The sequence below is a fragment of the Podarcis pityusensis genome (genome assembly GCF_964106645.2).
Source record: "Podarcis pityusensis genome assembly, chromosome: Z".
NCBI classification, from domain to species: Eukaryota; Metazoa; Chordata; class Lepidosauria; order Squamata; family Lacertidae; genus Podarcis; species Podarcis pityusensis.
In genome coordinates, this window is record NC_138044.1 from 10027305 (window position 1) to 10040356 (window position 13052).

The window sequence follows — 13052 nt, forward strand, 5'->3', positions numbered from 1 at the left end:
TGATTTTCCATCAGCCAATTATTAGGGCTGAGATTAACATGGGACACTTTTCATGAACTTTTTAGCAACTAGTGGATTAGGTGGAGGTGCCCTTCTGCCCAACTCCCCCAGCTAAGCTGGCCTTCTGCTGGCCATCACTGCAAGAGCTCCAGCTCTGTTGGTGCACCACCTCCGCTCCTGCCTGTTAAATGCGTAGGTGGGAATATCATCACAAGAATGGCCATTTGGCAGCACAAGAGGGGAAAAGGCTGGGCCTGTTTCGCTGCCCTTGCTATCTTTCTGTGCCTCCCACTTTCTGCTGTGAGCAATGGGGTTACAGGTGTGCAAAGCCCCACCACTGTAGTGGTGGTGAGAGGTAAGTTAGGATTGTGCCCTGTGAAAAGCAACTCCACTATTCTCATTTTTCAGACTGTGTTTGCCTGTTCAGAGTGACAGCAGTGCCGTGGGGCCTCATTCTCATTGCCTTTGTTCTACCTCAGTAATTGCCCTGTGAAACTAAACTTTGTTGGCACTACCACTCTTTTTGTGTGATCTCTAATTGGTCGGGGCCATCCAGGAAGGAGAAGCAGAACTGGGGGGGGGGGGGGGCGGATCTGAGACAGAAACAGTGGCTGTTATTGGCCGGAAGCAGCAATGGAAAAAAAAATCGCGTTTTTATGGAAGAGAAGATTTTGCGGCACCGCTTTCAGTCCAAAAATTGAATGAGGAACTTTTGGTACAGTCCAAAGAATCATCGAGCATTTGATAACTTGCAGTTGAATGCATGAATGGACTCTGTTAAGTCTGCATGGATGACAAAGGCTTGTGAGAACACTGTCTCTATAATGTTAAATCTGGGATCACCCATCATACATGCAAGTCTCAACTGACTAATGCAGTAATGAGTGGTGCTGTGACAAAATTTCATTCTACCTTTTTAAACATTCTCTGTCAATTTATCTACTAGGGTGGCCACTGACACATCTCCCCACATCCCACCCCCACCCCACCCCGCCAGAAAAAGAAAGAGGCAGAAAAGGGACAAAGATCACCATAAAATTTGCTAATTTATACGAATAGATACAAATTTAAATATAATGGGTTGTATCCAATTAAGTTCTTCTCAGAGTACACTAATTGAAGCCAATGGGTCTAAGTCTGTTAATTATTCTGAGTAGGACTGGATATAGCTCAATTACAATAATCTAAAGCAAAATACTGCTGGTGTGATTTAATACATCTCACTAGCCTAGTGGGGAAGACTGACCAGGTGAGATCCTAACCAGGTGATGAGACAGTTTCAAGGCTCCTAGTCTCCCTTTCTGATGAGTCTTTATCTTTATAAAACTGGAGTTGGATTGGAGCATCCTTCAAAACAAAGGACTTCTTCAGAGGACCATCCTCTGCCAGATCTTCAAATAGAGGTTCATTTCCTGTAAAACAGGGAGCACAGCCACCCTAATTCCTGGTCCTTCTCTGGTCACCCCCTTATTAGAACTGGGGTTTTGTAAGGACAGTCAGTGGCATCAGCCCGCCTGAGAGTCCGTACCTTTGGGATGCAATCACAGACAGAAGAACAGGCTGGTTTTGGGAGCCCTGCCAACAGCATATCTCTATGCCTGCCCATACCTGGGATGCACTTCCTAGAGGGCATAATGCATTAGTCATGCCTTTCCAACCCGTGTGAAAATCTTTCAGAAGCAGAGAGCTTGGATGTGACATGAATGCTGGGGAAGAGTACAAGCAATTCTAGATGCCATTGCCCTGCTCCTAAGCCCATTCATGGATTACCCCACTCTTAAGCTTATTCACGCATCACTACACTCCTAAACCCATTCATGGCAAGGCATGTCACACCAATTGATTTCAATTAAAATATCTGCCATGCCCAAGAGGGAATTCCATCCTGTCCTGCTGGCTTGCTGAGGCTACTCAGGAGGTGAATGGGGATGTGTGGATCACTGCAGGCCCCTAACCCACAGTAGGTCTCTGTTCCCTGCATTCAATTCAGCTGCTGGCTTGATTAACACCCCAAAGGTCATATTCCTTTCTGTGGAACATTGGGGGGGGGGCACATGCCCACAGTGGGTGGCTTGAGAGCAGTACATGTGAAAAGGATCTAGGAGTCTTGGTTGACCACAAACTTGACATGAGCCAACAGTGTGACGCGGCAGCTAAAAAAGCCAATGCAATTCTGGGCTGCATCAATAGGAGTATAGCATCTAGATCAAGGGAAGTAATAGTGCCACTGTATTCTGCTCTGGTCAGACCTCACCTGAAGTACTGTGTCCAGTTCTGGGCACCACAGTTCAAGAAGGACACTGCCAAACTGGAACGTGTCCAGAGGAGGGCAACCAAAATGGTCAAAGGCCTGGAAACGATGCCTTATGAGGAACGGCTAAGGGAGCTGGGCATGTTTAGCCTGGAGAAGAGGAGGTTAAGGGGTGATATGATAGCCATGTTCAAATATATAAAAGGATGTCACATGGAGGAGGGAAAAAGGTTGTTTTCTGCTGCTCCAGAGAAGCGGACACGGAGCAATGGATCCAAACTACAAGAAAGAAGATTCCACCTAAACATTAGGAAGAACTTCCTGACAGTAAGAGCTGTTCGACAGTGGAATTTGCTGCCAAGGAGTGTGGTGGAGTCTCCTTCTTTGGAGGTCTTTAAGCAGAGGCTTGACAACCATATGTCAGGAGTGCTCTGATGGTGTTTCCTGCTTGGCAGGGGGTTGGACTCGATGGCCCTTGTGGTCTCTTCCAACTCTATGATTCTATGATTCAAACATATAAATGTGCATGTACAAGTATGTATGGCTAGCTCCTCCATACATTCACATGCTACTCTCTGTCCTCCATCCAGGTGAGCAAGAGGTTCAAGGGCATATTCCATCAAGGCAAAAACACTCAAAGAGGGTTTGAAGCAGGGTCAGTGAGGTGGGTTGCCTGGGGAGGGTTCTGGAGGCCAAATGAAGAGGCCTGGAAGCCTACATTCAGCCCCTGAGCCTGAGGTTCTCCACCCAATGTAGGACCTGGAAGGGCAGCCCCTAATGGCCGGCTCCTTACCTAAAGATCACTTAGGAAACCAGGAAGCTGCATTCTAACAAGTCCCACCATTGGTCCATCTAGCTCAGGACTGTCTACACTGACTGGCAGTGGCTCTCCAGGATTTCAGACAGGTGTCTCTCCCAGCCCTACCTGGATATGCCATTGGGGATTGAAACAGGAGTCTTCTGCTGTCTCTCGTACTTCTTGATACTGCTAATAACAGGTGATGCAGCAGGATTTGGCATCACCAGCCCTGGACACCCAGGCTCTCTATCTCTGCCCATTTTTGCCCCCTTGAATATGTGGCACTCAAAACTGCATGCCAATGTCACACCTTCCAAAAAGGAGAACCCAAAGAGTTAAAAAACAAGAGAAAATCTACTGGGTCAAAAGTGGGAACAGTGGTCGCTATGAAGCAGTGGTAGGGGACATTTTTCTTTTTTTTAAATGCATAATTTTTATTAATTTGCATAATGCAAAATACAAAAACAAAATATAAAAGTTCGATTCTCATTTTCACAGGTTTTTAAGTATGGCTTCCTTCAACCTTTCCACAAATCATCCGTAATAATCTTTTATAAAAGTTCGCATTTCTTAATTTGTAATGCCATTAATCATTCTAGTTCTTCCATTTCTCTTTAGACAATACTCTTTTCTTTTTACAGAGCTCCTTTAAAGCCCACTAGTGTTATCTGTCCATCACTTAAATTTTCCAGATATTTCGTAAAACTTTCCCAATCCTTAATGAACCTCTGGTCTTTTGAATATCTAATTTTCCCTGTCATCTTATCCATTTCCGCATAATCTAATAGTTTTGCTCTCCATTCCTCAATTGTCGGTAGGCCCTCTGATTTCCAATTTTGAGCTAATAAGACTCTTGCTGCCGTTGTTGCATACTGGAACAGCTTGTGATCTTTCTTTTTTATCTCCCTTCCTACCAATCCCAACAGAAAAGCCTCGGGTTTTTTAACAAAAGTATATCTTAGAATTTTCTTCATTTCGTTATATACACTCTCCCAGAACCCTTTAACCTTTTGGCATTCCCACCACATATGGTAGAAGGTCCCCTCCCTTTCCTTGCACTTCCAGCATTTATTACAAGTTCCATACATTTTGGCTAATTTTGCAGGAGTCATATACCATCGGTAAAACATTTTCATTAAATTCTCCTTTAGTGTCACGCAAGCTGTAAACTTGAGATGTTTTTTCCAAAGTTTCTCCCATTCTTCAAAATATATATTATGACCGATATCTCTAGCCCAATATATCATTACCGACTTTACTTCCTCGTCTATTAAATTCCATTCCAATAACTGATTATACATTTTAGACAAAATTTTATAGTTGTTATTCAATATCTCAATCTGGAATCTAGAATCTTTATCAGCATATCCTTTGTCTTTAATATCTTTCCTGAACATTCCGTTTATCTGGAAATAGTGCAGCCAATCATAGACTTTCTCTTTGACCTGTTCGTACGGCTTCATTTTCCACTTTCCTTCTTCTTTCATTAACAGTTGTTCATAGGTAGCCCAATTGTCCCTCATGTTAATCTTTTTAACGCTCATGACTTCTAGTGGCGATAGCCAATGGGGTGTTTTAGGTTCTAACATATCTCTGTTCCTCTCCCATACCTCAATCAGTGGACCTCTGAAAATATGATTTTCGAAGCCCCTGTGTACTTTTCTCCTCCCATGCCATAGATAGGCGTGCCACCCAAATCTGTTGTTAAATCCCTCTAGGTCTAGCACTTCCTTATCTTCCAGTTTTATCCATGTTTTGACCCAGCATAGGCATGACGCCTCATAGTACAATTTCAAATCTGGCAGGGCAAAGCCCCCCCTTTCCTTCACATCTGTCAACAGTTTAAATTTTATTCTTGGTTTCTTGCCCTGCCAGACGAATTTTGAGATCACCCTCTGCCAGTCTTTAAATATCTTTATACCCTTAATTACAGGAATGTTCTGAAACAAAAACAACACTTTTGGAAGCACACACATCTTGATTGTGGCTATTCTGCCCCAAAATGACAGTTTTAGCTTGCCCCATGTTTCAATATCTTTCTTAACTCCTTTCCATACTGTCTCGTAATTATTTTTGAATAAGTCTATGTTTTTTGGCGTTACCCATATTCCTAAATATTTCACCTTTCTGGCCACCTCTATTTCCGTTTCTCTTTGTAATTCTTCAGTTTTATCTGTATTCATATTCTTTACTATAATTTTTGTTTTCCTTTTATTTAATTTGAAGCCAGCCACTTTTCCGAATTGGTCAAATTCTTCGAGTACCTCTTTTATTGAATCTATTGGATCCTCCATTGTTACAACCAGATCGTCTGCGAATGCCTTAATTTTGTATTCGTTCTGCCCAACTGTTACTCCTTTTATCCCCTTATTTTCTCTTATTGAATTTAGGAGGACTTCTAACACCATTATAAATAACAATGGGGACAGTGGACATCCCTGTCTTGTTCCTTTTGCTATTCTTATTTCTGCTGTCTCCACATTATTTATTATCAGTTTTGCCTTTTGTTCCGTGTAGATTGCCTTTACCCCGTTATAGAATTCAGTGCCAACCTCCATATATTCCAATTGTTTCAGCAGGAAATCCCAGATTATGTTATCGAATGCTTTCTCTGCATCCACGAACAACAACAAACCTTGTTTATCACACCTGTCAGATAAATATTCTATAATATTTACTATGTTTCTTATGTTGTCCTTCATTTGCCTACCCGGCAAAAAGCCCGCTTGATCTTTGTGTATACTTTCTACCAATATATTTTTTAGTCTCCTTGCCAGAATTCCCGCAAAAATCTTGTAATCTATGTTTAATAGGGAGATCGGTCTATAGTTTTTAATCTGTTGTAAATCTGAATCCTGTTTGGGGATTAGTGTGATTAGTGCCTCCTTCCATGTCTCTGGTATTTCTCTTTCTTTAAGGATATTATTCATTACTTCTTGCAATGGAGTCAGCAAGACTGACTCCATTTCTTTATAATAGCTACCAGTAAACCCATCTGGACCTGGGGCTTTCCCTTTTTTTAACTCCTTTATTGCTTCTTTGATTTCTTCTACCTCAATTAGGGCACTCAATTTTCCTTTCTCCACTGTGGAAATCTTTTTTATATTCTTACATTTTAGAAATCTTTCTATTTTTCTCAGATTATTCCTTTCACTGTTTTTAAAAAGTCCTCTGTAGAAATCCAAAAAGGCCTTCCTTATTTCCTTGGGATTATTTATCTCTTCTCCCTCCACCTTGATTTTATTTATTGTGTTCTGTTCCTTCCTTTTTTTAAGCTGCCAAGCTAATAGCTTTCCTGATTTATTAGCATATTCGAAGCTTCTCTGTCTTAATTTTTTGACTTTCCATTCTATTTCCCTATTTATCAACATTGCAAACTGAGATTGTAAAACTTTAATATTCTCTTTTATTCTCTTATTTTTGGGGTTTTTAGTTAATTTTTGTTCGTTGTCCATTATTTGCTGTAGAATTTCATTTTTCCCTTTTTCTCTTTTTTTATTCTTAATTGCACTCTGTTGAATGAAGAAACCCCTCATCACCGCCTTACCTGCATCCCACACCACCTTTGGTTTTGTATCATTACCTAAGTTATCCTCGAAGTATTCCTTTAACCTTTTCTGAGCTTTCTCTACTATCTCTAAATCATCTAACAAGTAATCTTTCATTTTCCATCTGTATGATCTTTCTTCCAGCCCTTTCAGTTCCATTTTTACTGGGTTATGATCCGAAATCGTTTTGGCCTGGATCCCCACCCGTATAGATCTTGGTACTAGTTCTGCCGAGGTCCATATCTGATCTAATCTCGAGGATGAGTCATTGGGTTCTGAGTAGAAAGTATATTGTTTTTCCAGAGGGTATTTAAATCTCCAAATATCCACCAAATTACAGTTCTGAACCAATGAGAAGAAGGTTCTGGGTAGCTTTCCTTCTTTGCCCATTCCATCCCTTAACCTGTCCATCTCTAACGACACCACACCATTCATATCTCCCAATAGTATTATTTTCTGATCGACGTATTCAAATAGCTTTCCCTCTAACATCCTATAAAACTCCGATTTGTTATCATTAGGTGCGTATATCCCCACTATTATTAGGTTTTCTCCTTGCCAATTAATTTGAACCGCTACTACCCTCCCTTCTTCATCTTTGAAAATTTGCTGTGCTTCAATTTGTTTTTTGATATAAATAACCACCCCCCTTTTTTTACTTTGGTCTGACGATACAAATTCATTTCCTAATCTTTTATTAATCAAAACTCTTTTATGCTTCCTTGCTATGTGGGTCTCCTGTAAGCAGATAATATCTAAACATTCTTTCTTTAAGATGTACTCGATTTTATTCCTCTTTTTCTTATCATTCATCCCATTAACATTCCAGCTCCAAACTTTTAACACCATGGTAGTTTACCTTTGCAAGAAACTGCTATCTCTCTTTAAACTCTTTCCGCTCCCCCCTCCTCCTCTTCCTCTTCCTCTCCCTCTGTCCTCTCTGTTTCTTCTTCTGAGTCTTTCCTTCCTTCTGCCTCCTCACTTTTATCTTCTTCTTTTTGTATTTTCAGTTCTTTATATTTTCTTAAAAATTTACCGGTTTCTTCTGGACTTGTCAATTTTTGCCTCTTACTCTTGTAAGTGAAGGAAATTCCTTCAGGGAACTCCCATTTAAACTCAATATTATTCCTTTTCAGAGTCTGTACCAGTTCTTTATATGAGTCTCTGCGTTTTAGCAGCCTAACTGGGATGTCTTTGAAAATTATTACGTAATTTCCATCAATATTCAGCCTTTTCCCTCTGTTTTTTTGGAGAATCATATTCCTCATTTCCCTTTCTTTAAATGTAACTAAACAATCTCCTACAAATTTTTTATTTCTGGCTGATTTGGCTTTCAGTCTAAATGCAGATTGTACTGCGTTTGCCATCTCTTCTATTGGAATCTCCAACCAGAGGGCTAATTCTGTTATTAATTTCTCTTTTATATTTTCACCTTGTAATTCTGGTAGGGGACATTTTTCAGTCAGGCAAAATGGCTCAAGGCAGAGAGGTGGTGAAGAAGGACTAGTGAAGCAACCTTCACATGAGAAAGGTTCTGGCCATAAGGAGTCCCATGATGGAGACCCCTGGAAGGATGAGGTCCCCCACCCCTACTGTAAAGCCCATAGCCCTCCAAAGTACTGTTGACATGGATTTTATCTACCCATGTTTAGGGTTGCCATATTCTGAAGAGCAAAAAAGAGGATGTTATTGCAACTGTGATTTTAAATGCCCCTAACTATATGTGGGCTACAGAAGCACCAATATATTGCAGAGGGGGGCAGGCAGGAGAAGAGAAGAGTCTTCAACCACCAGTTATGTCTATATCTCTTCCAGAATTTTGGCAAATTTAAAAAATCCACCGGGACAGAAATTTTACCCCTAAAAAAGAGGATGTGTCCTGGAAAAAGAGGACACATGGCAACTCTACCTGTTTAGCCCAGGAACAGCATGTCTTCCAAATACAATCACAAGGAACCAGGCTCTGTGGGGTTATTAATTATACAGCATACTTCTTGTGTCCCATAACTTCCACCCACAAGTACATATGTGAGGTTACCCCCACTGACTTTTATGAACTTCACAGGGTGGGAGGAAATGACAACATCAGTACCACCCAGTGCATGTCAAAGCAGAATCAGGCTCAGGGTCTCCCTAATCCAGCAGTTCTCAACCTGTGGGTCCCCAAATGGTGTTGGACTACAACTCCCATCATCCCTGAGCTCTGGGGACCCACAGGCCTGCCCTAGCTAGTATTTGAATCCACAGTAGGTCTTAACAAAAGAAAGTACTTCTTCACACAGTGCACAGTTAAATTATTAGAATTCACTCCCAGAAGAAGCAGTGGTGGCCACCAATGGGATTCTAGTCATTTTATCGGCTTTGGTTAATATATCAATGATGAGCCTAGATGGCTGGGGAACAGATTGCCTAAAGGAACATCTCTTCCCATACCTAAGTGTCCAGTCCTCAAGACTCTTCATGAGACAGCCTTCCCCAGGTCCACCACTGCCATCTAATGAAGTGAGGCAGTGTAGCCTCTAGGAAGGGAGCCTTTTCAGTGGTGGTGCCCTCATGATGAGATGTTTCCCCCCAACCAAGCACAAAAACAATTTCAGCAGGTAGAATTCCCTATTCAAAAAATTAGTGGTCACATATAATACCCTCATTAAAGGACTGATTCATTGTGGGAGTGCAGTCTCATGACACAATTAACACATTACATCAGAGCAGGGGTCAGCAATTTGGCATCTGTTGGGGTCCTTGGGCACACTTGGTGTCTTCCCTTAGTGTCTATAAAACTTGGAGCTTTCTGCACTTCACTGCCCCCTTGGTCATGAGGTATTGAGGGAACTTACCTTGTTTTGCCTTGAAAGGTACCTAGAGCTAAAGGAGAAAGTTGGAAAAGTGCTGTTCTTTCCAACTCCCTATTTTGGGTAGATTTCCTGTCCCTCACTCAGCAGAATGACCAGGAAGGTCCAAAACTGGTACAAAACTGGCTTACCGCATTTGGAAGCCCGTGAAGTAATACACATTGCTACCTAATGCATGGCTGACTTTTGCTTCAAAGGGGGTGGGGGGATGGAGAGAGGAGCTGCAAGTGGTACTCAACCCTGCTGCTGGCACCTGTCCATCGCCACCCTTGCCAAGATCAGTCCACCAGCCTGAGCTCATCCATTCAGAGAAGCAAACAAGTACCTAGGTGCCTTTCTGCCCTGCAGAAGACCTGCTATTTCCACAGCTGGTTTTCTATGTGCCCCTGCTGTTCCCCCACCCCCTCCCGCTGCCCGCCCGCCCGCCCGCCCGCAAACACACACCAGGTAGATTCCCTCCCCCTACAAGGAAATACCCGCCTAATTAGACAATCCTTTTCATGCACTGCTTTGTTTACATGGAGCCCCTTCGCAGTCGGGGAATGAATAAAAGGCGCCAGTCCGCCTTACAATCCAGGGATATATGCAGTACATACGGTGTTTCAAGATTTAGAGAAGACAGACAGACAGAGCATGCCGGTAGGCGGGCTGTGGAAGGATTGATGGATATAAGAGAAAGGATGGAAAAGGGATGCCATGGAACAGAGGTAAAGCGGAGAACTCGGTCCTGCATCTATCTGCAATGCTGGGATCATTCATTCACGCTGTGAGCTGCCCGCCCCACCGCCCAAGTGAAATGGACGGTTTCAAAGGAAATGCAAAAACAGGCTTGCCCATCGCTTGCCTGTTAACAGATGTGTACCCAGAAGATAGTGTTGCATTTTTGATTTGATTATTTCCCCTGGTTAATTTTCCTTTATCTGCATGCAAACCTTGGTGTGAGCGCGAAAGAGGGAAGGTTCTTTACGCAAAGGGGTGTATTTTCCAAACCGTGTGCTCCTGCCTCCCCAGACAGCTTCCAAAGATGGTGCATAATAGCACACACCACAAATTGGGAAGACTGGGAGAAAGGGCTTCAGCAACCCCCAATCCCCCGCACAGATTAATGCACACTGCAAGTTAACAGGGGCTGAAGTCACGCTTTCGGGATTTTCAATAACTGGCATGCAGCAGTTTTGTATGTTTATATGAATCTCATCCGGGTTTGGTTGTTTTGGAATCTTTGGTCTTAGTTAATAATGGCAGCCCTCCTCCCGCGGGGGGGGGGAAAAACAGGTTTGGGATGTTAAGGAGCATGGATGTGGGTTTACAATAAAAGGGAGGGGGAATCCAATTTTCCACATTTTTGCTCCAATAAACCCATTCGGCTCCTTGCTATGTCCGAAGTCCACTACGGGGGATGGTCATCTCCACACTGAGGCATGCAATGCTGCAGTACCTGTGTCCAGTTTCGCTGCCCAAGGACCCCAGCCTCCGCGCGGGTAGCAAGGGGCTGACCCCCGGGACATCCTCGGTCGTTGCCAGAGGCGGGATGGTTTTCTGGTGGGCATTGCTCTCGGATGGCGACTTCTTCAGCTTTGCCCTGGCCATCGCGGAGGCTTCTTCGGAGATGGGGGCTGCCTTCACTTCCCCCCTCAGCAAGAACTCTTCTCTCTTCTTGCTCTTTCACTCATAGCAATCCTTTGCTCGAAATGCAGTTGGGTCGAGAGCGGGAAGCACGTACCATTTTCTCTCTCCCAGGCACACAACACACTTGGCCCCCCCAGACAAAGCTGCACAGTGGAACAATCCTGCCCTTGTGGATTTATTGTGGTACTGATGAAGGGAGGCTCTGGCTGGCATGGTGGTGCAATGAATCAGGTGGCATGCAGCGGAACCGTGGCAAGATGAGAAGAGAAAGTGCTTCCCCTGGCTAATAGGATTTATGCTGGTGGCACTTCCAATGCCTTGACCAGTTAATATGATGATAGGTGATATTTTTCAGTGGCTGTAGTAGTAAAATGCTGGAGTGCAGGAGCTCATCACAGAGCACTGAATAAAGAGCCCAGGAGAACCCTATAGCCTTACACCTGTGGATAGACCCCACATAGAGTAATAGAATTGGAAGGCGGTCAAAGGGTCATCAGGTGCAACCCACAGCAAAATATAGGCAGAACTTTTGGACTGTATGTGTGTGCAGTGTCATAGTTTGTACAGGCACAGGTGGGTTGAATGTGGTCCTCTGATCCTCTCTATCTGGCCCCTGAGACTCTTCCCCAGGCCACACATCTCAATAGGTTTGCTCCACCTCCTTAATGACATGGGTGCTTTTGCCTGGCTGGATTGTGTCCTTGACCTGTGATAATGCCTCTGGCTTGCTTGAATGAAGGATGGAGAAAGGGCTGTGCTTGAAAGCCTTGTTGTCACCTCATTCTGCCAGTTACCCTGGTGTACATATACATATGGGGATGCAGGTGGCGCTGTGGGTTAAACCACAGAGCCTAGGACTTGCCGATCAGAAGGTCGGCAGTTCGAATCCCCGCGACAGGGTGAGCTCCTGTTGCTCGGTCCCTGCTCCTGCCCACCTAGCAGTTCGAAAGCACGTCAAAGTGCAAGTAGATAAATAGGTGCCACTCCGGCAGGAAGGTAAACAGCATTTCTGTGTGCTGCTCTGGTTCGCCAGAAGCAGCTTAGTCATGCTGGCCACATGACCCGGAAGCTGTACGCTGGCTCCCTCAGCCAATAAAGCAAGATGAGCGCCACAACACCAGAGTCAGTCACAACTGGACCTAATGGTCAGGGGTCCCTTTACCCTTTATCTTTACATATACATATGCAACACACACACACACACTTTTGGCAACAGAAGCAAGCGAGACAACATGGGAGTAGTTGCTAAAGCAGGAAAGGGGAAGCTGCAGCCATTCAGAAGTTGTTGGACTCCAGTTCCCATCAACCCCAGCCAGTACTAGTTGTTTTTATATTGTACATCATTTTTTAAAAAACCAGTGGTTTATAAATGATTTAAAATAAAATAAAATAAAATATTAAATCTGCTTTCCTCTTCATTTCCAAACCAGCGTGATGTGATGCCTACCTTCATTCATGCCTGCATGAATCAGGCACCGATGCCATTAATGCAAGTGGAGTCACCTAAAGAGAATTGCCTCCTAGTGTCTACTTCAGTGGCAGCTGGTGCCTGCTGAGCCTAGTGAGGTGGAAGGCAGGGAGCCCAACAGCAGGGGGCATCAGAGCCGATGACAGAAGAAGCCAACTTGTTTTAGGTTTGCCTTCCTCCTCCTCCTCCTCCTCCCTGCTTGAGTTCTACAAGGGCAACACTGAAACTAAACAGAAGGAGAAGGCTGCTGACAAGCCCTGGAATGGATGTAAGGTTCGAAAGCACATTAAAGTGCAAGTAGATAAATAGGTACCACTCCGGTGGGAAGGTAAACGGCGTTTCTGTGCACTGCTCTGGTTCGCCAGAAGCAACTTAGTCATGCTGGCCACATGACCCGGAAGCTGTACGCCGGCTCCCTCGGCCAATAAAGCGAGATGAGCGCCGCAACCCCAGAGTCAGCCATGGCTGGACCTAATGGTCAGGGGTCTCTTTACCTTTACCTTTA

General features: G+C 43.8%; 1 protein-coding gene across 5 annotated transcripts in view; it reads right to left on the bottom strand.

Annotated features, from left to right (window-relative positions):
* KCNT1 (potassium sodium-activated channel subfamily T member 1) overlaps positions 1-13052 on the bottom strand; it is a 206683-nt gene that overhangs the window by 117279 nt on the left and 76352 nt on the right. For 3 of the 5 annotated variants that reach the window (XM_080990816.1, XM_080990817.1, XM_080990815.1), the window contains exon 1: positions 10889-11186. The exons of the other annotated variants lie outside the window; for them this stretch is intronic. In XM_080990816.1, coding sequence (XP_080846942.1) covers positions 10889-11040 — 152 coding nt within the window. In that variant the 5' untranslated portion in view covers positions 11041-11186. Of the gene's footprint in view, positions 1-10888; positions 11187-13052 lie in introns of those variants that run through there. 5 annotated transcript variants of the gene reach the window in all.